The 27,018-nt window shown below is 41.0% G+C and overlaps 1 protein-coding gene across 2 annotated transcripts in view; it reads right to left on the reverse strand.

Moving 5' to 3' along the window:
• The window catches only part of TET2 (tet methylcytosine dioxygenase 2), a 202,318-nt gene that overhangs the window by 16,726 nt on the left and 158,574 nt on the right, over positions 1–27,018 (reverse strand). For both annotated transcript variants that reach the window (XM_033956759.1, XM_033956768.1), the window contains exon 7: positions 7,804–7,893. In XM_033956759.1, coding sequence (XP_033812650.1) covers positions 7,804–7,893 — 90 coding nt within the window. The remainder of the gene's footprint in view (positions 1–7,803; positions 7,894–27,018) is intronic.

Consider the following 27,018-nt stretch of genomic DNA (forward strand, 5'->3'; position numbering starts at 1 on the left):
CTGAGCTGTTACTGCCGTGGCCGGCACTAAAAATGCTAGCATGGCTTTGTAAAGTTGGGGTAATTGACTTAATGTGCTTTACTTTGTAGGTTAGTGAATGTTGAATCAATTTAGCATGCACTAAGGGGCTTTTATTAAAACATAGAAACATGATGGCAGATAAAGGTCAAATGGCCCATCTAGTCTGCCCATCCGCAGTAACCATTATCTCTTTCTCTTTCTGAGAAATCCCACATGCCTAACCCAGGTCCTCTTGAATTCAGGCATAGTCTCTGTCTCCACCACCTCTTCTAGGAGACTGTTCCACGCATCTACCACCCTTTCGGTAAAAAAGTATTTCCTCAGATTACTCCGGAGCCTGTCACCTCTTAACTTCATCCTATGCCCTCTCATTGCAGAGTTTCCTTTCAAATGAAAGAGATGCGACTCATGCGCATTTACATTATGTAGGTATTTAAACGTATCTATCATATCTCCCTTCTCCCGTCTTTCCTCCAAAGTATACAGATTGAGATCTTTAAGTCTGTCCCCAAACGCCTTATGACAAAGTCAAACTCAGGACTTTCTCATGCTTTAAGCCCATTTCCAGCACTGCTGTAAATTTTTTAGCATTAGCATGCAGTCATTTAAAAAGATTAACACCAAAGCTTCTCTATTTAGGAGGCATCAAGGGTTCTTTTCTTTCATCTCTCCCAACTGCTGCTCTTCCTGGGGATTCTATCAGCTGGTTCAGCACAGCTTTCCCTATCCGGGCTCTTTGTCCAGCAGCAGAAGGGGGAAGCCATCGGTGTGATGCAGTACGGCCCTGATGTGGTCACCAGCGGTGGATTGATGCCGGTGTCGGAGGATCTCCTGTGGCCTGCCCTCTCTCCCCCTCTCCTCGGTAGACTTGCACTCCTGCAGCTGCGTTGTTGGACACATCGAAGGGAAACTGAACTTCACTTCAGGGGTCTGCTGTCGGCGGCGCCTGGCCTTGCCTGTCCAGTGACTGGTGTCATGGTGGTCTTCATTGGCATGGCTCCTGGTCCTGCTTCTTTGGTGGCGACCGGTTGATCTGGTTCTGCAGACTGAACTTACAATCAAGCTGCCTCAGAGATTTTTCTATCTCTTTTCTCTTTTCTATTTCTTTGATTTTTGATCATAGAAATGTATTACATATTTTTATTTTAATCAGGTATTTTAGCTAGATTGTGAGCCTTCGGGACAGATAGGGTAGTTTTTCGCACATACCTGTTTCATTTTAGTTTGATACATTGTAAACCGCTGAGGTCAGTAAAATGCAGGAGTGGTATATCAAATCTTAAATAAACATATCAAGCTGCGGTAAGGGGTTTAACGTGTAATACCGCGCATAAAACCACCTGCTGCGCTAGCCGCTAATGCCTGCATTGAGCAGGGGTTAGTTTTTTAGCCGGCCGAGGGGGTTAGTGCGTGATGAAATGTTCGACGCGCTAACCCCACTAGCGCGGATTGATAAAAGCAGCCCATAATCAATTAGTATGGTTGTAACGTCAGGCAAGCTGAATAGTGCTTCCATGCCCATTCTCAGTCTTTGACCCGATACCGCTCAAAATAAATAAATAAATAAATACCACATGTTTAGTGCATGCAAATGGCAAAACTATTCTGTTAGGCCATTATTCCTGCGTTAAGTGCACATTGGCGTAATGCAGTTTGGTAAAAGGGCTCCTTGCCAAACTCGAGTTTCACAAACCAGAAATTCCTTGGACAGATTTTCAAAATTTTCTGCAATGTCTGGTGTTAAGCGGTCTTGATTATTGTAATGTTGGGAATGTGGAATTGCCATCAACATATATTCAGTCTTTGCAGGTGGTTAATTCTGCCTTTTATATATCTGGTCTGAATATGATCATGCGTTCTTTTCTGAAGATACTGCTTTGGCTATTCATAGCAGATTGTATTAGATTCTAACTTGTTGCTGGTTCAACAGAGTCTGCATCAGGACTCATCTTACTATCTATCAGAAGCCTTACATTGATATGTGCTCTGGAGGACTCTTTGATCAGAGGATGGATACATGCAAGTTGGAGGCGCCTTCATTCTGGGAGATTTGATTGGGTCACACAGGGAAGAGGGTCTAGAATAGACTGGGTACATAGAATGGGATAAATTACCATTTAGAGAATGACACGGGGAAAAAATCTGTCCCCGTCACTGCCTCGTCACCGGACCACCGTCCCCTTCACCGCCCCGTCCCCATCTCCGCCATCCCCTTCACTGCTCCGTCCCCGAACCCGCTGTCCAATTCACCGCCCCATCCCCGTCCCCATCGTCACCTTCACTGTCCCGTCTCCACAGCATCCACCCTTCCTTCTCGCTACCTCACCGCCCTTCAACAGCCCGAGAATCTCCCTCCCTCCCCCTTACCTTTGTGGAGTAAAGAAACTTAAGGGAGGGAAGGCATGCGGTCCATTCCCTCCCTCCCTACCTCTGGCTCAATCTATCTCCCTCCCTCCCTCCCCCTTACCTTTGCGTTGCTTTAGAAAAGAAATTGATGCCGGCGAAGCCTGCCTGTGCCGCCCTGCAGTCGCGTGTGTATGGGCAGAAGCTTCTCCTCTGACAATTGTCATTTTATATACACAAATAAAACAGTGCAAGGTTCAACAAAACCTCTCTCCCCTCCCTTTCATAAATATCCCCTTCACTATTTTGAAAACTCAACAAACCAAATTACTACAGAATGCTACATAGAAAAACCAAGCTAACAGAATACTTTAGTCACACATGGCAAGAATAATGTTAGGGGAGTGCAACTAGGGCAACTGCCCCCTGGTCAGAGAGAGAGCCCTAAGCGCAATTTTTTTTTTACCACAGGCGTAAGACTTTTCACCGCTTCCACGGGGCAGTAAAAGATCTTGTCCCCATTCCCATGGGGCGGTGAAAGGTCTTGTCCCCTTTCCTGTGGTAAACCAGTTGTAAATGTCTCCATTCCTGCGGATTTACTGTGGTGATCTGTGGTTTACTGCAGTAAACAGTCCCCATGTCATTCTCTATTACCACTGACACTTCAAAGACAAAAAGATGTTTGTGTCTATAAATGCTTGCTACATCAGCATTTGTTGTTGCAGATATACATAGGACTTTGAAAACTTCTTAGAGACATGTATATGTTTATGGAGATCAGACACAGTGGCGTAGTAAGGGGGAGGCGGTCTACCATGGGCGCCATGTTGGTGGGTACACCGACACCCCTCCTGTTCTCTGCCTCTTCCCATTCTGCCCCTCGACACGCGCGCCCCCTTCCCTTCCCCCATATCTCTAGTTGAAGAAGTTGTTTGTGGTGGTCAACAACGTGCTCTTCACGACCCTGTTGGCTCTCCTGCTGATGTCACTTCCAGGAGCCGCGCACAGGAAGTGACATCAGAGGGAGAACCAATGGGGTCGCGAGGAGCACGTTGTTGACCACTGCAAGCAACAACTTCAACTCTTGAGGTAGGGGGGAAGGGAAAGGAGCAGCAGCGGGGATCGGGAAAGGAGCGGGCGGCGGGTGGCGATGAGGGGCTATTTTTATTTTTGCAGATATGCATTGGTCTAACTGAATTGGAATAATTTGTTGTTTATTTACTGTGCATAGTTTGTTTTATGATTAGGTGTGTTTTTTGCACTACACCTAGATAAAAACAGATTATAAGTGGAAATAAATCTAAATCTATATGAGAGCAATATGAAGCAGAGATCTGCAAATGCTCAAGAAGTACAGATAAAAGAGCCATTAGGTTAGAAAGTAGACAATATATTAGTGCAGAAGAACTAAAAAGTGCCCAACGTGACCACATTTCACCTATATATGAGGCTCAATGAGGAGCAGATAACTGTTAAAAACTATTTCATTGAGTGTGTTCAGGAGTAGTCGGTGATTGACCGAGTCAAACGCTGCGGAAATATCGAATTGTAGAAGGATGGCTTGATGTCCTTTGCTCAGTAATTGTTTGACCTTGGCAGTTAAGGTTAGTAGTAGCAGCAGCTCCGTGCTGTGTTGTGGTCAGAATCTGAACTGTGTGATGAAGGCTTTTTGATGAAGATTGATTGTTGTTTCAAGGAGTTTGGTGAGTGTGGGGATGCTGACTATAGGCCTGAAGTTTGCCTGATTTGTTAGGTCAGTGTTTGAGGCCTTAGAGATTGGGGTGAGCGCTCTTTGACCCATCTGGAGTGGGTGTTGGCCATGATGAAGTAAGCTGTTTAGGATGTGAGTGAGCCAGGTTATGATGTGGTCTGGGGGTGTTGGCTAATAGACAACCAGAGCATTTGTCAAGGGCGCTGTTTCGAAAGGAGAGATTTTTTAGGAGTTTATCAGTATCTGAATTTTCTAGTGGTGAAAATGTTCTCCATATTTGGTCAGCAATGCAAGGATCGGAGGTTTCACATGAGATGAATTCCATACCCTTTATCATCTTGGTCGCTGTTCTTTGAACTTTTTCTAACTCTGTTATATCTCTTTTAAGATGGGGTGACCAGAATTGAATGCAATACTCAAGGTGAGGTTGTACAGAGGTATTAGAACATTCTTAGTCTTATTTACCATCCCTTTTCTAATAATTCCTAGCATCCTGTTTGCTTTTTTGGCCACTGCCACATATTGGGCACATTGGACACCCAGATCTTTTTCTTGGGTGCTGACTCCCAAAGTGGATCCATCTTGTAAATATAATTTGGGTTATTCTTTACAATGTGCAACACGTTGCATTTGTCTACATTAAATTTCATCTGCCATTTGGATGCCCAGTCTTCCAGTTTCCTTAAGTCTTCCTGCAATTTTTCCCAGTCTGCATGCATTTTAACAACCATTATAACAACTTTGAATATTTTAGTGTCAGCTGCCCCTTTTATGAAGCTGCATTAGGCTTTTTTATCGCTGGCCATGGTAGTATTAGCTCTGATGTTCAAAGAGTTTCTATGAACGTCAGAACTAATACCGCCATGGCCGTTGATAAAAAAGCCTAACACAGCTTTGTAAAAGGGGAGGTGGGGTGGGGGTTAATCACCTCACTTGTCATTCCAAGTTCCAGATCATTTAAATTCAAACAATTTTTATGGATGCAAACAATATCATAAACAACAATAGAGCATCACAGTATGCATAATACAACAACAATGCATCAAATAATATAAAATAAGAAGCATAAATACCCCCACCTCTCCACCCATAACCCCCCTCTCCCCCAATAGTATTCTCTATTTCACCTCACTATGACACTTCAATACACTCTAGGACACCCATCTTAAGACCGCACTACGGCTCTTAGGATGCAAGTAAGGCTCCCATATATTCATAAACATCAACTTTCACTTCTCAGGCCTTCCAGCATCTCTCGCCTCTCAGATGGCCAACTGATGTAACTGGTTTCGCCAATGCCAAAACTTCCAATATTGTAAATGTCCAATATTGTAAATGTCCAATATTGTAAAATACATTTTTTGGCCAATAAACTCATCTTCCTACACAGCACCTGATGACCCCTAGGCAAATGTCTGAAAGCCTCTGGCAAATCTAAAACAAAATGGATCAGAAAACTACATAAAGATCTCCCAATTATTTTTGACATTTATAAATAAGTTAAATAGTACCGGTTCCAGTACAAACCCCTGTGGCACACCACTATTTACCCTCTTCAATTGAGAAAAATGGCCATTTAACCTTACCCTCTGTTTTCTGTTCAATAACCAAGTCCTAATCCACAACTGAACATTGCCTCCTTTCCCATGACTCTTTAATTTTCTCAAGAGCCTCTCATGAGGAACTTTGTCAAAAGTTTTCTGAAAATCTAGATACATTATATTAACTGGCTCACCTTTATCCACATGTTTATTCACACCTTCAAAGAAGTCCAGCAGATTGGTCAGGCAAGATCTCCCTTGGCTGACTATGTCCCATTAAACCATGTTTGTCTACATGTTCCACAATTTTATTCTTTATAATTGTTTCTTCTATTTTGTCTGGCACTGAAGTTAAGCTTACCAATCTGTAATTTCCTGGATCTCCTCTAGTACATTTTTGCCAAATTTTATTGTATTCTAGGCATATTGTATTTTATTCACCTATTATTGTATAATTCTAGTTCAACTTTTTAGAATATTGTATTTAATTCATTGACTGTATATTTTTAGTATTGTATGTGAACCACCTAGAACTATGTGGTAGGGCGGAATATATGTTGGTCTTCAAAATCAAATCTTCCCATCAACCACCTTTCCTAGACAAACTTCTTATCCCTTTTTGCTCTTCTCGGACTCTCAGATCCGCTGACCAGAATCTACTCTCCATCCCCTCAATCAAGGAATTCTTCTATACCAGGAAATCTAACTTCTCTGTAATCGCTCCTACTCTATGGAACACTCTACCATCCCAACTTCGTCACGAAAATCTAATCGATAAATTCAAGACAAAATTAAAAACTTTCCTATTTCAAGATGCATTTTATGGCTCTTGAACCCTTCATCATTAAATTAGCCAACCGCTTTTAAGAAGCGATCCCATCCTTAATGTTTTCCCCCTTTTCTCTTCCTTTTCCCTTCTACCCTTTTGGTTTGTTTTTTTTCTTCACTAATAATGTACTCTTACCCGCCCCCCTCTCTGTTTTAACCTCACCATCATGTTTGTTACTGTTGAATGTCCTTCATGTACACATCCCCTCTTTCTTATAAGTATTACCTTTTTTAAGCATTTTTCCTATTCCTGTTTTATCATTTTATTGTAAACCGGCTAGATACCAGTTGATGGTCGGTATATTAAAAATTAATAAACTTGAAACTTGATTATTATTAACCCTTTTTAAAAATCAGTATAACATTGACCACTCTCCAATCCTCAGGTACTATGGATGATTTTAGCAACCGGTTACAGATCATTAACAACAGATGAGCAATTTCATGTTTGATTTCTTTCAATACCCTGAGGTGTATACTATCTAGTCCAGGTGATTTATCACTCTTTTAACTTGTGAATTTGGCTTAGTACATCTTCCAGGTTCACCAAAGTTTCTTTCCCTTCCTCTTCCTCATCACCCTTGAAAACCATTTCTGGTCTAGGTAGATCTCTTACATTTTCTTCTGTAAACACCGAAGCAAAGAATTCATTCAGTCTATTTGCCATGGTCTTATCCTCCCTGAGCGCCTCTTTTGCTCCTTGATTATCCATTATCCCATGGATTCCAACACAGATTTTCTGCTTCTTCAAATCAAGTACCCCTAAACTGCAATCAGCAGAGATTTTGAAATGAACATTCCAAAATATAACATATTCTTTCACAAAATTATTTTTTCTACCTTTGCTGTCTGGTCATTTTATTTTTCTTATTGTGTTGATCTGAACTCTGGTTTCTACTTTCTGCCATCTTCTCTTAACTCTCTTGCCTTTTTTCTCTCTCCTCCTTTTCCTATCAGCTTCAATTATTTTTCTGCCTTTCTCTCCAGATTTAATTCCTTCTTACTATCTAATCTTCAATTTCCATCTTTTTACTGTGTCTACCTATAGGTTTATATCTTTTTTCCTTCACCTTAGTTCTTCTAGTCCTCTTCCTTGCTGAGGTATCTCATTCCCCTTGGGGGTAAGCGTTCCAAGTGTTGAGAACCTATGGCCTAGATGACAGCTCCATTACCTGTCCCCACTATTGCTGCAGGGCAAGGACTAAGCCTTCTGCTTAGCAAAATGAAAGAATACATTTGCCAAAGGAAAAAGGAGATGGAATATTTGCTTATGTTAGAGGGACTCTATGAAAGGTTTCTTGTTTTGTTTTAGAATTAGGTCAATCCTTGCTATGTCAGACTGCAGGGTTCAACACGTACCTGGTTATCATATGCATCAGGAGCAAGTTTCTTGTAGGTGGGAGCCATCAGCGTTGATAAATTCTGCAAATTGGCCTCCAGCTTTTCTTCCTACATCAGATAAAATCAATAATATGTTTTTAGAAATAATAAATCTTAAAGTCCAATACATTTTTATTAAAAATTTCAAATATGGGATCACTTCAAGGAAGAACTTAGGGGGGAGGGTCATTAGAGTGGGCAGACTTGATGAGCCGTGGCCCTTTTCTGCCGTCATATTCTATGTTTCTATGTTTCTATCATGACACAAATATTCACAGAAATGATTATCAAAACAAACTGATTACAAGAATCAGTATATAAATAATGATAACACTATAATTAAGCATACCTAAACACAAGAGAACTAACAGCATGGATGTACATTACCATAGATAAATGATATTAATTTTAAATGTGATATGTCATGATATTTTATGAGAGGATTCCAAATCTTAATTACTTTGATATAATTAAATGGTTGGGTAGGTAAAAAAGCAGACAAACAGAAGTCTATTGAGGCTGGCTTTTTTTTTCAATTGTTTAGGATCTCTCTTTAAAGAGTACTTCCCGGGGAAGGTATTAAAACAAAACATAACACTGTACACTGTGCAGCTTTGCAAACAATAAGTAATCATCTATTTTCCCAATGGAGAGACATGAATAGAGACACATCCCAAGAACTGGTACGATATGGATATGGAAGCAAGTAAGCAAGGTGATCATATTAGCAGATGAAACAAAATTATTCAAACTTGTTAAAAAACAAAACAAAACCAAGGGGTCCTTTTATCAAGTCGCGCTAGTGGGGTTAGCACGTCGGACATTTCATTACGCGCTAACTCCCGTGGCCGACTAAAAAACTAACGTCTGCTCAATGCAGGCGTTAGCGGCTAGCACAGCAGGCAGTTTAACGTGTGGTATTACGCGCGTTAAACCCCTACCGCAGCTTGATAAAAAGGACCCCCAAGTGTAATGTGAAGAATTGCAGGAGGACCCTACCAGTCTGGAGAACTGGCCATCTAAATAACAGATGAAATTTAATATGGGCCTGTGGAAAATGACACGCCTAGGGAAACACTATCCAAACTATGGCTACATGATGCTGTGTCTCCATATTAAGAGACATCAAGGAAAAGGATCTATTGACATCCTTGGCTCAGGGTACGGCAGCAGTCATAAAAAGCAAATGAAATTTAGGAATAATTCAGAAAGGGATGAAGAACAAAATAGAGAAGGTTACCTTATTTCTAAAAGAAAAGAAGAAACTTAGAAACTAGAATAGGTAGAAGAACAAAAATATGATAAAGGGGCTGGATTTGTTCCATTAGGAAAAAAGACTAAAATAAATTAGGGCTCTTCAGTTTAGAACAGAGAACAGATGTAGTTAAGAAGTGATAAGACGGAGGTCTATAAAATCAGAAGTGGTGTAGAACAGTTAAATAGGGAATGATTGTTTACCCTTTCAACTTATACTTAGTCTAGGAGACACGTCATGAATCTAAGAGGTAGAACTTTTAAAACAAAGCATAGAAGGAAAGGGGAGGGGGTCATGGTCCCAGTAGATTCCCCCCCCCCCTGGTAGAGCCACCAGATCCGGGTATGTGTCTTCAGGGGTCTAGGCTTTTCTATACAGTATATAAGGGGATGAAAAAACCTCAGAGACCTTTGAAAAGCCACAATGCTGCTTGAGATTTAGCAAATGGAGCAAGCAGGTCATGTTTCAATCATCGGCCCAAACCCCTTGTGATTACTTAATATATAAAACGTGCCATTTTTCTCAATGAAAAACAATACATAGCACTACAGCACTTTCCCTGAAGAAGCCTGGGTTATCCTGGACGAAACGGAGGCCACGTGGGGCTTGAAGAGCAGTACTGGTGTTTCATCGTGGTGTTCTTTTTGCATGAAATAAGTTTGAAATGAAAATTCACTTTTCAATTTGCATATTTATATATTAAGTAATCACATGGGGTTTTGGCCTGTGATTGAGACATGACCTGCTCCATTTGCTAAATCTCAAGCAGCATTGTGCCTATTTAAAGGTCTCTGAGGTCTTTTCATCCCCTTATATATAAGTACTGGTTTGAATTATTGTATGGGTGTTTGTTTGATGCACATTTTGTGATTATACACCTTGAAGTTGTATTTTCATTATTTGCCAAGGTTTCTCTCCCAGTGCTCTGACATGTCGATCCAGCCTCACCAATGAGCTAGACAGTCGAGCACTGCTGCATTCACAGACCCTCCTCCCCTGACTTAACTCTGCTTCAAATGCGTCGCTCTACAGCTCCCCACTAGAGCCCAGTGCAGCATCAGAATCAAAGTAAATCGGCGAAGAGGGTGGGGGAATGATACCAACGAGCAGAAAAAAATTCTGATCACTGCCCTTTTCTTTCTATATATATAGCAAAACCAATCCCAGTTCAAGCTGACCCTTTCAAATTCTACTCTGAGCTGTTAAATGTGGCTTTCTTCTGTGTGTTTGTACCTGTAACCCGTGTTGATTTTATATTATGTATGTTAACCTGTAACCCATTCTGAGCTTGTTAGGGAGAACGGGATAGAAAACAAAATTTTTTTTTCCTGGTTCCATAACTCCATTTCTTTCTTTCTTTTTCTTTTTTTAAATCTTTATTAATTTTCAAAACTAATACAAAGTGCCAAGAATTATACAGACATTAATAATCAACTTAAATAATCACTTAAATACCATCAATAACAATCAAGAAATATTTTTCCATTGACACGTAATCAAGCTCTGGAATTTGTTGCCCAAGGATGGGGTCGCGGTATCACTTTTTATTGCAATATGCAATGATGCCTTTGTCAATGTAGCAAAACATCAAATGAGAATAAGGGCTCCTTTTACGAAGCTGCGTTAGCGGTTTAACACGCATAATAGCGTGTGCTAATTTGCCGGCTGCACCAGTCGCTACCACTTCCTCTTGAACAGGCGGTAGTTTTTTGGCTAGCGCGGGGGTTAGCGCACGCTAAAAATGTGCGTGCGCTAAAAACCCTATCTCAGCTTCGTAAAAGAAGCCCTAAATCAAGTCAAGTCTAGTGGTGCCGTGTTTAAAAGGATTTGAACAAGTTAGTGTAAGAATGCCAACAAATAATTATTAGTAATTTAGATTTGGGCCTCCTTTTACGAAACTGCGATAGCAGTTTCTAGCGCGGGGAGCCGCGCTGAATGGCTCGCGCTGCTCCCGATGCTCATTGAGTTCCTATGAGTGTCAGCAGCAGGGCAGGCCATTCAGTGTGGCTCCCCGTGCTAGAAACTGCTATCGCAGTTTCGTAAAAGAGGGGTGTTGGATGTGAGAAATAATAGATCTGTCAGGTATATCCTAATGACCTAGATTGGCCACTGTCGGAGATGGGATGCTAGGCTAGACAGAGCTGTAGTCTTTCCTTGAATCCCGAGAAAATGAGAGGAAATTCCTATGACACAATAAATGTGTTTATCAAAATCAAGGAAAAGACCCCAAACACCCAAACTTCACTCTCCAGTGAGAGTCTTACTTGGCAGAATAAAGGGGGGGGGGGATCCTTGATAAAGGCAAGGTTTGACAAAACATGTCAGATTAACCACCTCCTTTTCTTGCCATGTGCACATGCACCCCTTGCCTTCCCCTGTACCTCTTTTACTTCCCCGGTGTGAGGTTGCTGCCCGCATCGGCATTGGTGCGCTCTCTGACGTCACTTCTGGGATCTGTGCCTAGGAAGTGACATCAAAAGGAGAGCTGACACCAACATGGCCATACTGCTCATGCTGGAGAAGTTAAAAAGGAACAAGGAAAGGGAAGGGAGCGCGCAAGTGTGGCATGGGGTGGGTGGGTGCGGGGAAGAGGTGGGGGGGTGCCACTTCCCCAGGTGCCGTTCACCCTTACTATGCCACTACTCAAGGTACATCTTATTGCACGAGCAGGGAGCAGGCAGAAGTCGGGAGGTGACAGGAGTGAAAACAGCAAACCAGCAGCTGCATATCAGAGCAAGGGGAGGAGGAGGAGAAGGGCAGGAGGAGAAGGCAGGTGAGAGGGGCCAGCGGCGAGGGGTAGCTCCGCCCACCCCTCTGACGTCGGCACTTGGATCCAGAGCTCCCCCTTACAGGGGGAGGGGCCAATGGCGCACAGCCATTCAGCGCGTGTTAAAGGCACTCGCCTTAGTGAGAGCGCCTTTGCGAAGGGCAACCACAGCGGCAACACCGACAGAGAGGAGACACCAGCAGCCACACCAGCAAACACAGCAGCCACACTGACAGAGGGGAGACACCAGCAGCCACACCAGCAAGCACAGCAGCCACACCGACAGAGGTGAGACACCAGCAACCACATTGACAGAGGGGAGACACCAGCAGCCACACCAGCAAGCACAGCAGCCACACCGACAGAGGTGAGACACCAGCAGCCACATTGACAGAGGGGAGACACCAGCAGCCACACTGACAGAGGGGAGACATCAGCAGCCACACCAGCAAGCAGAACAGAGGGGAGACACCAACAGCCACACTAGCAAGCAGAACAGAGGGGAGACACTAGCAGCCACACCGACAAATGGGACACATCAGCAGCCACACCAGCAAGCAGAACAGAGGGGAGACACCAGCAGCCACACCGACAGAGGGGAGACACCAGCAGCCGCACCAGCAAGGAGGGAGAAGCCACTTCATACAGACCAGCAAGCAGACAGCAATGGAAGCAGCGGACGGAAGCAGGATGTTGAGCTACCCAGTTTTCTGCACCGTTTGCCATATGTATGACTACCTCCCCTCTGGGAGGCAGTCTTATGTATGCACTCAATGTGGGGAACTGGAGCGCCTGAAGAAAAGAAGTTAGACTTCTGGAAGGCAGAATACTGGAACTAGAGGCACTTCGAGCAGTAGAGCAGTAGGACAGAGACGCAGACAACTTCAAGACAGAGGACACCACTGAGGAAGAAGTCCATGAGTTAGAGAAGTTCATTGAGGAAGCATACAGAGAGGCCGTGGTGAATCACCACCAACATTGGAACTGCCGGGACACACCCACAGTGAGTGAGGACCACCTGGAGGACAAACACAAGGAAGAAATGGGTGACACAGCAGCGACACCTGGAAACAGCAAAGGGAACCCACAGGAAGATGCAAGACATCACCAGGTTGAAGGAAGATGGAAGTACACAGAGGACACGGACCTATGGCTGGAGAGATGGGCTTACACCAGGGACACGGACCTGAGGCTGGAGAGGCAAGAGAAGTCAGAGAGGACAGCGATCATCGTGGGGGACTCCATCATCAGGCAAGTTGACAGCCACATAGCGGGAGGAAAACAGGATCGGCTGGTGACTTGCCTAACAGGAGCCAAGATAGAAGACATAGTGAGCCGCATCGACAGGATCATCAACAGTGTGAAAGAGGAAGATACGGCGATGGTGATCCATGTGGGAACTAACAACGTGAGCAACAGGAATTACAGCAGGAAAGTACTGAAGGAACAGTTCTGGATGCTAGGAAGGAAGCTGAAGACCAGATCACTGAGGGTAGCATTCTCAGAGATCCTGCCAGTACCCAGAGCAGATGAGAAGAGGCAGATGGAGCTGCAAGCAGTCAATGCATGGATGAGGTGCTGGTGTGAGGAAGAAGGATTCCACTTTGTGTGCAACTGGACGACGTTCTGGTGGAAGAGCAAGCTATATAGGAAGGACGGACTCCACCTCAGCAGAGATGGAACGAGGCTTCTAGCAAACAACATCAAGAGAGAAGTTGAGAAGTTTTTAAACTAGGAAGAAGGGGAAAGCTGACAGTCAACTGAGTGAGAGAGTTGATGGTTCGGGAACTGTTATACCTGGAGGATACCTTGCAGAAAGATAGCGGAAAAGACTCACCAGATCTCAGGGACACAAGAGGGAAGGAAATGCAAGAAAGGAACAGCCATATACTCAAGTGTATGTACACGAACACAAGGAGCCTAAGGAACAAGATGGGTGAATTAGAAGCTATGACACAAAAGGATAACTTTGACATCATCAGCATCACGGAAACATGGTGGACTGAAGAAAACATCTGGGATACTGTGCTACCGGGATACAAACTATACCACAGAGACAGAGTGGGTCACAAAAGTGGGGGCGTTGCCCTATATGTCAAAGAGGGAATTGAATCTACTGGAGAGAACACGCCTGAAAGTATGAATAAGTTAGAGTTTCTATGGGTCAAAATTCCGGGAGCAAATGGATTGGAAATGAAAATCGGCATCTATTATCGACCCCCAGGGCAGCCCGAAGAAATGGATGGAGAAATGATAGATAAGAACAAACACAACTGCAAGGGAGGCAACACGGTTATCATGGGTGATTTCAACTACCCGGGAATAGACTGGAATCTAGGCACATCCGGCTGCGGTAGGGAGACCAAGTTCCTGGATGCTGTAGTCTATTTATTAATTACAGCATTATGGTAGCTATTTTAGAAGGCTTACTCATGATTTCAACATGTAAATGCTGCATTTACATGTGCACATGGCATACATATGCAAAAGAAGACAAAAGAGGCGATCTGTGATTCTCAATCTGTTTATTCACTGCTAAGACCCGACATGTACGTGTATCGACCATAAAGCCTGCCTCAGGGGTCTTGTTTCCAATGAAGTGCAACTTAAAGAAAACAACCAACCAATCGATGGTAATTAAGACACTGTTAGAAGCCTGATCGCTATACTGGCAACAATCTCACGCATCCACTCAAACGTATCAAGTGCTGAGGAGGTAGAATCTCCTGTATTCGTATACATATGCAAAACCCAGTTTTAGAAAACTAATATTCACAAGTACAAATCCACAGTACACAAAGATCTCAAAAAGCCATTGTTCAAGCCTAATGTGGGTGGGGCTTAGTGGGTCTAAAATCTGCATTTCCTATTTTATAAAGAGAATATATGTGTCTGTGGAAAATTTTGCATGTTAAAATTTATACCAGCTCAAAAGCACATACATCAGATCTTTGTTTCTCTCCCCCTCCAAATAGAAGAGGCTGCGAACTCCATAGTAATTAGCAGCAGTCACATGTATTCATCTGTAAAATGACTGACATGCATGCATATCTGTATTTCACAACTTGCATTTGTAAAGTGCTGACTTTCCACCACTGATGGTGCAAATGTCTATAGTTATAAGTTAGTTGTATTGTAAGAAAATGCATTATGTTGGCAGATCTTTTTCTAAAATACTACTGGCATTGGACATATATCCTGACCTGGATGTGTAAGTGCCAGTCTTTATGTTCTATGTAAAATTGGACGCCAGACATATCTAAAGACCTTGTTTGCCTTGATAAGGTCTTAACTGACCTTATCAACCCTGAGGGCAACCCTGAGGGCAACATTTAGCAAAGTGCTCTCAACTTAACTATAACTGTATAGGCCAGATTCAGTAAATGGCACTCAAAATTCAGCACACAAAAAAAACATCGGTGTTGAATGGTATTCTATAATGAGAGTTTTGGAAATGGTGCCCTTTATAGAATAGAGAAAGGGAATGGGATTTGATGTATATCAATTTGTACTGTAGGCTTGACAGCTGCCCCCCGAATGTTATGAAAGTTGCCCCTGTCACTTTTAAGGCTAACCTGTTGATTTGGGTTAATTTCTTACTATCCATAGGGAAGTTTCCAGAGGAGCTGGGTCAAATTTTTATTACATCAATTAGAAAAAATCCTAAAGAATCATCCAGTATGGCATCTAACTTCAGACCCATTGCCAGTATTCCTCTATTTATTAAATTACTGGAGGGTGTGGTAAACGCAGAACTAATTACATACTTCGATAAGTTTAATATCTTACAGGATAACCAATCTGGCTTCCGGTCAGGCTTTAGTACCAAAACAAACATGGCCTCTTTGTTAGATTATCTTCACTTATTATTTAGTCAAGGTACAAGTGCTTTGATTTTGCAGTTAGATCTGAGCAGTGCTTTTGATCTGGTAGACCATACCATCCTTTTAGATTGTTTGTAATCTATTGGTATTGCGGGAAATGTTTTGAACTGGTTTTGTGGATTCCTGGGTAAAATATTATACCAGATGTTCGCCTCTGTCCTCCACTTTGTTTAACATTTATCTTGTTTCTTTGGGAAATCTTTTGCAAAGTTTAAATCTTAAGTTTTACATTTATGCGGGTGATATTACTATAGGCATCCCGTTAATCTGCTTGTCATCTGAGCTTAAAAATTCTTTAGCGACCATTCTGAGTCAGATTGAACTCTGGATGATTGCCTTTAAATTGAAATTAAATGCAGAAAAAACTAAATTTTTTCTTGCAACTCTTAACGATAAGATCAAAGAAACAATGATACATGTGAATGGACTAGATTATAATATAGAACTGTCTATAAAAATATTAGGAGTGACTTTAGATAGATATCTTACACTGGAACAACATACTGATTTATTATTTAAGAAATGTTTCTGGAAGTTTCGCACCATTATGAAACATTTCCAGGAAGTCTCTTTTCGCTTGTTAGTGCAGTCTTCTGTCTTATGCATTCTCGACTTCTGTAATATTATTTATTTAGGTGCCTATAAGAAAATTCTGAAAAAATTGAGAGTGGTTCAAAATACTGCAGTTAAACTCATTTTTGGTTTAAAAAAAATGGGAGCATATTACTCCTTTTTATCAGAAACTTCATTGGTTGCCAATTGAGTCTAGAGTTTTGTTTAAATTTTCATGTATTTGTTATAAATCAATCTTCGGTATGTCACCAGGCTATCTTGTTCCTCATTTTTCTTTGAGCCACTCAAATAAGGCTACAGGCAGAGCCTGTCTGTTTACATATCCTTCTACTAAATCCTGTCATTATAAGAAGTTCCTTGAGAGAACTCTCTCTTTTCAGTTCACCAAACTGAATGTTTGGTTTGGAAAAATTATGCTAGAGGTTTCTTCTTATTTTGATTTTAGAAAATTGTTAATAATAATAATAATTTATTTCTTGTATATCGTTATATCAAAAGTTAAAAGCGGTGCACAACAAAGGGTAACATACAGCCAATATTTAAATACAAGATAAAAATTAGTGTCTAATACAAGATAAAAACAATCAGTAAAAAGGATACATCGGGTAAAAATCGATAAAAAGTTAGAACAGTAGCTCAATTAACAAGTAAAGACACAACTATTTGATAAGTTTGTATCTTAAAGCATCGTGTTTTAATTCTCTTAGGGCTCCTTTTACTAAGCCGCGTTAGGGCATTAACGCGCGGATTAGCGCGCGCTGAATTGCTGCATGCACTAGACCTTAACGCCAGCATTGAGCTGGCGTTAGTGCTAGCCATGTAGCACGCGGTAATATCCTTCATGCGCTAAAAACGTTAGCGCACCTTAGTAAAAGGAGCCCTTAGAGTTTTTTATATTTACAATTTGATGTTTTTCCATTTGTATTGTAGATATTGCTGTATGTTTCAGCTCCATTTGTTGTGAACCGCCTAGAACCATCTTGGTCTGGCGGTATATAAGAATAAATTATTATTATTCTTGATATACTGCCTGGTTACAATCAAGTACTCAAGCATTTTTCCCTATCTGGGTGGGCTCACAGTCTATCTAACATAATAACATAGTAGATGACGGCAGATAAAGACCCAAATGGTCCATCCAGTCTGCCCAACCTGATTCAATTTAAATTTTAAATTTTTTTTTCTTCTTAGCTATTTCTGGGCAAGAATCCAAAGCTTTACCCTGTACTGTGCTTGGGTTCCAACTGCCGAAATCTCTGTTAAGACTTACTCCAGCCCATCTACACCCTTCCAGCCATTGAAGCCCTCCCCAGCCCATCCTCCACCAAACGGCCATATACAGACACAGACCGTGCAAGTCTGCCCAGTACTGGCCTTATTCAATATTTAATATTATTTTCTGATTCTAAATCCTCTTTGTTCATCCCACGCTTCTTTGAACTCAGTCACAGTTTTACTCTCCACCACCAATCTCGGGAGCGCATTCCAGGCATCCACTACCCTCTCCGTAAAGTAGAATTTCCTAATATTGCCCCTGAATCTACCACCCCTCAACCTCACATTATGTCCTCTGGTTTTACCATTTTCCTTTCTCTGGAAAAGATTTTGTTCTACGTTACCCTTCAAGTATTTGAACGTCTGAATCCTTTCCTCTAGGGTATACATATTCAGGGCTTCCAGTCTCTCCTCATATGTCTTCTGGCGCAAGGCAGTGGAGGATTAAGTGACTTGCCTAGGGTCACAAGAAGCAGTGGATAGTCTGAACCCACAGCCTCAGGTAGCTCTAGCCATTGTGCTACACCTCTAATATGGGATCGACACCCAATCTGCTTGCCCTGAATAAGTAGCAACAAAAGAAGGCAGAAATAGTCATACCAAGGTTCATTAGGGGGGCACTCAGGGTCAAAACTGTGCATACCACGCAAACCGCGTACAAACTGTCATAGATAATACCAAATTAAAGGGTGCTCTCAGTGTGAACAAACAGCGATAGGAGTCGAACTCCAACACTTCACGAATTAGGTAGAGGTAATGTGCCCCCACCCGCACACCATCATTGAGCACCCTGAGTGTGCTGTAAATCAAAGTGAAAATATCCACTAATAAAAGCCAATAAATCAAAGGTGAGTTAACAAGTGAAACCTGAGCGACCCCTAAATGAACCCTGCCAGCCGAGACCCCCAAAATAGTCAATCAAAATAAATCAGAATGAAAATGAAAAACTAAAAATTAGTGTACTTAACTGAAAGATGAAAAATCGCATCGCTGAGACACAAAATAGAAGCGCGCCAGGCAAACAGGTTCAACCGCGCTGGTTTCGGGGAGGAGCCCTTCTTCAGGAACCCATAAACCCGACTAAGAAAAAAAGAGAGAGTCGGCTGGAGGGCGGGGTTTTTGGCAGTTTTTTGGAGTGTATTTTGTGCCCTGAATAAGTGGCATGGAATGCTGATACTATTTGGATTTTTGCCAGGCACTTGTGACTTAGATTGGCCTCCGTCAAGACGGGATATTGGGCTAGATGGACCATTGGTCTGACCCAGTAAGGCTATTCTTATTTTCTTAATTTTAGGTGTGAGGAGTTATACCAACTGAAACCAGGGGAAATTCCCAGTGCACAAGCTGCGTGAGGATTTGCACTGTTCTACATCACTGCATGTTTTTTTAAGAGAATGTCCCTGATCTGCTCATGCTACTCCCATGTCCATGTCCCTTTGCAGATCCACATGGAAACACACCTATACTATTCTATAAATTGGCACACAAATGAATTTTCATGTGGATCTGCCATTTCTATACTTTCCTGTGCTTTGCATCTGTTAGAGCACTTTTCCGTGCCAAAAATTTGGCGCAGAAGTGCCTAATATTAGGTGCTATATATATAGAATTCCCCTGATTATATAACTAGTTACCATTAAGTTGATTTTCAGTGAGATATCTGCTTATCCTGGCATTGCTGAATATAGTGGCTACGCTTATATTCGGGAAGCGATAGTACGATCATGTTTCTCCTTTGTTGAGAAAGCTTCACTGGCTTCCAGTCTACTTCAGGATTCAATTTAAATGTGCATGTATTATCTTTAAGCTTCTCTATGGAATATTTGATCCTTTAGTTCCCTTATATTTGAACCCCTTCAGATCTTGCCATTTGAGGAATACACAGAAATATAAACTATCTTTCCCTTCTTTTAAGGGTATTAAATCTATAGGAAAGCTTAGTCAGTCTTTTGCCTTCAAACTGGTAGAGATGAGGAATGGACTTCCTGACTCCATTAGACTGATAGGCCAGCTACAACAATTTCGTAAAGCCCTGAGAACTCTGCTGTTTACACAAATGGCTTAACTACCTGCTTGGCTTCACTGTTCCATTCTTGGTTCTTCCTGCCATGTTATTGTTATTTTATTGATTGTATTTGCCTGTCTGGGCCGTCGTGCCATTTTCAATAAAAACAATATTTAAAAAAAAAAAAAAAAGAACTGACGATAATCCAGCTTTTTTTTTCTTCTCTATGCTCTCTTTGACCCGGTATATAAATTGAAGACTAGATTAGACTAGATTAGATTAGAATATCTTTATCCATTTGTCTTAGGTCTGCTATATTTGCTATTGAGTTATATGGATAATGTTAACGAGATAACAATGTGAATTATCGTTGTTTTGGACTATACTAAACATATAGAAGTCAGTTTTTGTAAATGTTGACTGCTGTGAGCTCTTTATACTGGCACAGAATATCTAGGTACTAGTCTGAATATCACTGGTACATGGATAACTACACTAATAATAATAATAATCAGTTTATATACCGTAAGGCCGTAAAGTTATATGCGGTTTACAATAGTAAAAAAAACCCCAAAACAATAAAAGAAGTTGAATAGAACTAAAAAAGTTAAAAGCCTATAATTAGAGACACTAAAATGATCAAAATAGTGCATAATTAAATTTTTATGAATTAGTTGCCTAAATACTTAAAAAACAGATATGTTTTTAGATGTCTCCTAAATTCCTCATAAGTGTCAGTAAGCAAAAGCAATTGTTCTAAATCCTTACCCCATAATGCTGCTTGATATGAAAAAAGATTTTGATGATGTTTTTTAAGTTTACATCCTCTAACAGGTGGAAAAACAAAATTCAGATGTGAGTTTCTCTTATGTCTGTTGGTTACAAAAGAGAAAAGCTCAATTATATATTTGGGAGCTAAACCAAACAAAGCCCTAAAACAGAAGCAACCAAACTTCACCCGCGCCTCCATTGGCAGCCAATGCAGTACTCGATAGGGGGGTGTTACGTGATCATATTTCTTCAACCTAAAAATCAGCTTGACCGCCGCATTATGTACTATTTGCAATCGTTGCATATTCTGGGAAATTGCCAAATAGGCAATATTGCAGAATGTACCAAAACTCTTAAATGATAAAACATCAAAATATGCCCTAACGGACCAAAGCTTCCAAAGAGTAAAGAAACCCTTTCTGACCAAAGAGTCTACCTGGTTCTTCATAGTCAAGCCCTGGTCCAGTATTATTCCCAAAACCTTAATGGTAGATTGAATAGGATAGCTGAATTTATTTATACGCAATGATGTTTTAGTATCAGAAAGGCACGGTGAAGCTAGGACAGCCTTTTTGTTGTTCAATTATACATTTAGGCCCCGATTCTGTAAACTGCACCTAACTTTAGGCATGCTTTAGGCGTCCGATTTAAGTGGATAATGAGCGATTTAAAGGCCTTAACAAGCGTTAATTGGGACTTAAATGGAGTTAGGTGTCCTTTAGGCGTCCTTAGAACACAGACGCGAGATAGGCGCAGATTTAGAGAATAGTCGTGTCTAAGTTTGTAGATGTGGGCGTAATATGGGCATGGTTAAGGATAGGCACCAAATAGACGCTAGTTAGGCTGCAGAGGGCTTCTAAACAGTATGAAAAATGTAGGCGAAGGAAAAGCTGGCCTAAGTGTAGTTTTTGCTTCATTTCAATGGAGTTTCAGCTTTCTTAGTTAGAGACTTCCTATAGACACAAGATTAGGTGTGCTTTCAGCTTTTGCAATCATATTTCCTATAGTGAGTTTGAATATGTTTTTTTTTTCTTCTTTCTCCCTCCTAATAGATTTAATAAGCCACCATATCAATAGAGCACATCAATATAAACATATTGCATGGAAAACAGTACTTTTCTGCCCAAACAGTAATATGATTTACTCATTACACCACCTTTGGCTTTCCTGCTTAAAAAGAACCCCTTTTTTCTCAACAAACAGTGCTGCAATCAGCTCTTTCTTGATACAGACCTTAACATGCATTTTCCCTCATTACAAGTGAGATCATTAAGCTGCACCTTCAAGGTAGTATGCCACAATTAAAAGATGCTCTGGGTTTTAACTCACAACCTCTGTATGATCAGCACAGGACTTTAACCCATAGAGCTACATCAGCTTCTACTCATAAGAACATAAGCAATGCCTCCGCTGGGTCAGACCTGAGGTCCATTGTGCCCAGCAGTCCGCTCACACGGCAGCCCAACAGGTCCTATCTGTACCCCTCTATCAGGGTATCAGTCTCTTTAAACTGGTAAGGTCCATACTCAGAGAGAAAGGTGTCTGCAAAGACACACCAACTTGAAAGGAGTTCAGGTATCCAGCAGCTAAAGTCCAGGGAGGTGAGTCATAGGAGGACATTGACTTGGTATAAGTACGGAAATGAGAGACAATAGGCAGATGCACAATGTTCATAAGAGGACAGGGTGATAAGTTGGTGTGGGTTGCGCACAACTAGTAAGGCATTCAAGAAAGACCATAAGGATATACTCAGTGTAGGGCACACAAAAAAGAAAAAAAAATGTCAGAAAGTGAGAATTGAGCATATCCAGTGGGCACCATGGAATCAACACTGTTAATAATATAACCCCTAACTAAGCAGCGCTCAGGCCATGAAAACAAAAACTAAAAAATATATTGTGCAATTTAGATAGGAAAAAAACAAAAATGCAAAAAAATGGGGATAAAAAACTCCAAAAAAAATGGTATGTTTTCCAGGGTACCCCACAAACCAAACAGACAGACAACACAGAGATTACATGGCACAAACAAACATATAGCTCCAGTAGGCCTTAAACTTGCTTTCATCCATCATGGAGTCAGGGCTGAACTTAAATCTGCAAATAAACACAATTATACAAAAGGAAGAAGAAAAACAGCATCATAGAACCAGGCATATTTGTGTGCACACATGAGCAAAGTAAATTTCCTGAGAACACATGGCACAATAATCAATAATCAGAAAAGGCATAATCAAAGGGTCTGAAGTCTAAATGTATGCTTGAACTTTTGAAAGAGAAAACAAACAATTTAGTCAATGGGCTCCATTGTTCTGCCTACTTTATTCATAGGGCATGTCTTCAGTCAAGTCACACAGTCATAAGAGATCATGCAATCAGGGACACAACTGTCTAGTTTATGCTTTAATCTACAGAAATATGAAGATCTTACTAGGTAAAGCAAGATACAGTGTCTAGGGTTAGGTACAGAGGTAGTATGAAGTATTGCAGTGGCAATGCTAAGAGGAAAAAGAAACATTTGAAATCTTAAAGTGCAAGGTCATTTCAAGGTTACTTGAAGCACAACTTTTTTTTCTTCTTGTTTTTTTTTTTTCAGTTCAGCAAAAGATTATTTGTGCCAAAACTGATCCATGATAGCAATGTATGTATTCCAACTACCTGCCTTCACATCATCATAAGGAAACACATACCCACTGTTAAGAAAAAAGAAAAGTGATAGGGGAAACGCCCCTTGCCAGATACCGGTGGTAAATCAGTTGCCAACAAGCTACATCTCCCTTTTTTTTTTTTTAAAAAGCTCCTTTGAATTTATCTAAATGTTGCTAAACCATAAGATTAGGAGAGTTAATCCAGTCCAAGCATGACTGTGTTTGGCTCCTATTTCTCTTCAAACTTCAAAATGTGCACAGTGCTGTAACTTTTGGCAATAATCTTATTCTTAGATTATTTTTTTTTATATTCAAGCGATAGTGTTCATTTTTCCTGTCACATCAAAATCTAATCTAAATAAAAACATACATTACGGTGCACAATATTTCTGCCATCTTAAATTGGTGCTAGCAAAAGTCACACACCCACAGCTTTTTAAAAGAATTCTAATGTCTCCTAAAGCCAAAAGATATCCTAAAACTATTAATACATAAATTGTTCATGTAGATTAGAAAACTAGTTCTTGGCTCCTACAATCACAGGTCTACCTAGCTAAATTATCACACAGTGTTGGGTTTTGTTTGTTGGGTTTGTTTTTTCTTATTCAAACTCATTTAACATTGATTTTCCATAATTACTCAAAAAAATGATTGCATTGTATTGTATTGTCTTCTGCAATCCTGTCATAACTGGCAGGGTTGAGATGTTACATCTCATGATTAAAAGCGGTACGCCCCCCCTCTCTTGTAAAAGAAAAAGAGGGATAGCCAAAAAATGCTGGCCATAGTGGTGGAGGGAAAACAGAAAATCCCCTACAAATACGGTGTGCATACCACAGTTAGAATAAAGAAACATAAGAAAAGGTCCTCTAAATATAAATTGTTAAAATAAGGACTGGCAAATTGGCATTGTGCCACTGCATCAAAGCAGCGTTTGCTAATAATTCCCAGTTCCTTTTTGCTAGGCACAACACAAACAAACAAACAAAAATAAAATTGACAATCTCCTTTCAAATATGCAAAATGGTTCCTAAGCACCGGTAAAAATTATTGAATTCCAAAGCATCATTTGCTTCCTTGCTTTAGGAAATTCTGTTCGCATTAGCTCAAATACTAAAGCTCTCTTTCTTCCTGAGTCTTATCTATATCAGCTTACTGCTCCACCTTCCTATTCTGAATGTGAGAAAGTTTAATAAGTTTCAACTCTAGTCATGAGGAAATGTTTTCTTTCCCCCTGACTCGTTCAGCTCTATCTATCTCTGTGTAAGGCACCGTCTCAAATTATTTTCTCCTAACATCCCCTCTCCCCCGAGGGTTTTACAGTGAGGAGATAAATAGTTTAAGGGGTCTCATAGGCAGATTTTTTTACCTCTTTGCAATCCCCTTTGTATAGGGGGTGCATGAAATAGAGCCTAAATCAGTGTCAGCGGAAGCCCAGACTGACAGGGCATTGGGGAATAATAAGAAAAGAGTGCTAGAATAAAGTATCTGGATGGGCTACAGACAGGGGTATTGTATAGTAGGATTTAGTCAGAATCCCATTAATTCCCATAGAAGGTTCAGCATTCATGCACGGACCCCGATAGTGTAAGTAAGTTCTAACAGGAGCTGGTCTGACAGTCAAAAGTACTTGTGCTCTGTTTAATTCAGACTGCAAATCAGAGGAATGTTGCTTTAAGTCAGAAAGAGTAAACCATAATCACATTCCTTGAGATCGGTGACTAGCGTGACCAGAGGAGCACAGAGAGAATTTACAACTTGCAAATCTTTCTGGCAGACAGCCAGATGGTCAGTGAGAAAAGCATCAGCCTTGCTCCGCACAAGAAAGAGAGCCTGTAAAATGGATTTTTTTTTTTTTTCATGAGCCAGCACAGAACAAATCATTTCTGAAAACTGAGCAACAGAGATCATAGGGTGGGCAGTCAGAAGATACGGAAACACAACACAAGAAGCGACAGAAGTTTCCTTCACTTATTATAAAAAAGGAACAGTGGTTTTTTTGGGGGGGTTTTTTTTTTTGCTTCTGTTCATTCTAGCTGTTATTCTGAGACTGCTGCTTTTTATTTTTGCCACATATGTCTTCACTACCCCCCCACCCTTTCTTCTGATTTCAGGTTCTCAGAGTGGCTAACGACTCCCCTTTTGTTTCCCAGAGGCCAGAGTCGGTCTGTTCAAACTGTGTTCAGTACAAGAGCTTACACCTGGACAAAGCTCAAATACTAAAACAGACAGAATAGGTGAGAATGATGTACTGAAACCTTTGTTTGCCCTTGTGATGAATTATCTACATTTTCACAATACTAATATGTTTCACACTTTTTTCCTTCAGAAGGGTGTAGTTATAGAAGATTTTCTTAGAAAACAGTCAATTGGTGAGTTTTACAAAGATGTGCTAAATCACGTGCATGCGCTAACTACTAACTTGTGCACAGGATAACGTGTGCATTTTATCCTATGCACACATTAGTAGTTAGTGCATGTGTGGATTTAGCACACCTTTGTAGAAAAACAGCTTAAAATTCACCAATCAACTCTTAATTTGTTTCAATCTATCTTCCTTTTTCTTCAGCCTGCCTTCTCCTACCAGGAGCAGATTCTGGGACCTTACCAATTCTACCACAGTAACAACTTGGACCTACAAGTGCCTTACTCTGCATACCTGTCATCCATCTCATCGAACTGTGTAATAAAAATCTTATACCATTTTTCACCTTGTGCTTATTTATATTGAGTAGCAGCCGGGTATTAGTATTTCCTTAATAAGCACCACTTCAGCTCCTTGGTCGCATTGACCTTTGTCTTATCTAGTGTTCATGAGGCCCAAGTTGCAAAAGGGGGATGGGGGTGGCAAACAGGGTAGCTGGCATGTCTCCTACCTCACAGACTGCAACTAGCATAATATTTGAGAACATGAGATTAGATGATAGGTGGAGAGGATGAACCAGATGCCTTAACTTGATGGCTTCTTTCAGTCAGTTTCCTACCCTGACAGCTTGAGATATGCTGAACTGCAGCCAATTCAGAATTCTTTGGGTGCCCAAATGACGCCTAAACAGCACAGTATAATCCAATTAGAATTGCTATGATTTTATGGCTGATTCTGTAGCACAGCAGTTAGAATGTGAGCCTGGTCTGGGTTCGACTCCCTCATGTCCTTCAGCTGACAAAATACTCATTTTAATAAAAACGACAAACTACAGACCAACCACATCTAATTTTCATCTCAAACAGCACAACATTAGCATTACTAGAAACAATCTATTCCAAAAGTTCAGTTTGCATTTGATAAAAACAGCAGCATTTGAATCCATGTCACATTTATTGAACCCTACTTGAGATTCTGGCTTTTGGGACAATGAAAGCAGTGCTTTAAGCCATTGAGCTACCAGTCTTTTGTCTCAGCCAACTGTGAGATGGTAGCTAAGCAGATTGTACCTTAGTAGATCACTAAGCTATGATATGAAATGGGAGTCAGAGAAACTGGAGTCAAAGGTACTGTAGCTCAGTGAGTAAAAGCGCTGTACTGATCTTCCATAGGTTGTGAGTTCAACTCCCAGCCTGTCTTTTACTTGTGCAGGTGCACTTTGATGATGTCACAATGAGGTCATCATTGTGCAGCTGCATACCTCCATTTGCAATGAACTAGAAGCCACATTCAGGTCTGTTCTGTGTTTTATTCTGTTTTTAAGCTTGGCCAATTGAAGTTATGGGCTTTTTGTTTGCTTTGAAGAATGAGCTGATTGTAGCAATGTTTCATGACAAAGAGAGTGTTATTTAGAGCAAGGAATCGCTTCTAAAAACCTCTCTCAAATAACTTCTGTGGGATGCCCAGAGAAAGCTGATTGAATGATCTAAATAGCATGTATCGTGCTAAAGCCTTTCTGGAGCTTAAACCACGTCTATTTGAAGCCTATATGGAGCGCAAAGTCCTATGCTTTACACTTCTTATAGGAGCTAATGATACCATTGCTGCACAAGTTTCTATGTAGCACAGGAGTGAAGCTTCCCCCTTTCCAT

This window comes from Geotrypetes seraphini, chromosome 1 (genome assembly GCF_902459505.1).
Source record: "Geotrypetes seraphini chromosome 1, aGeoSer1.1, whole genome shotgun sequence".
Lineage (NCBI taxonomy): Eukaryota > Metazoa > Chordata > Amphibia > Gymnophiona > Dermophiidae > Geotrypetes > Geotrypetes seraphini.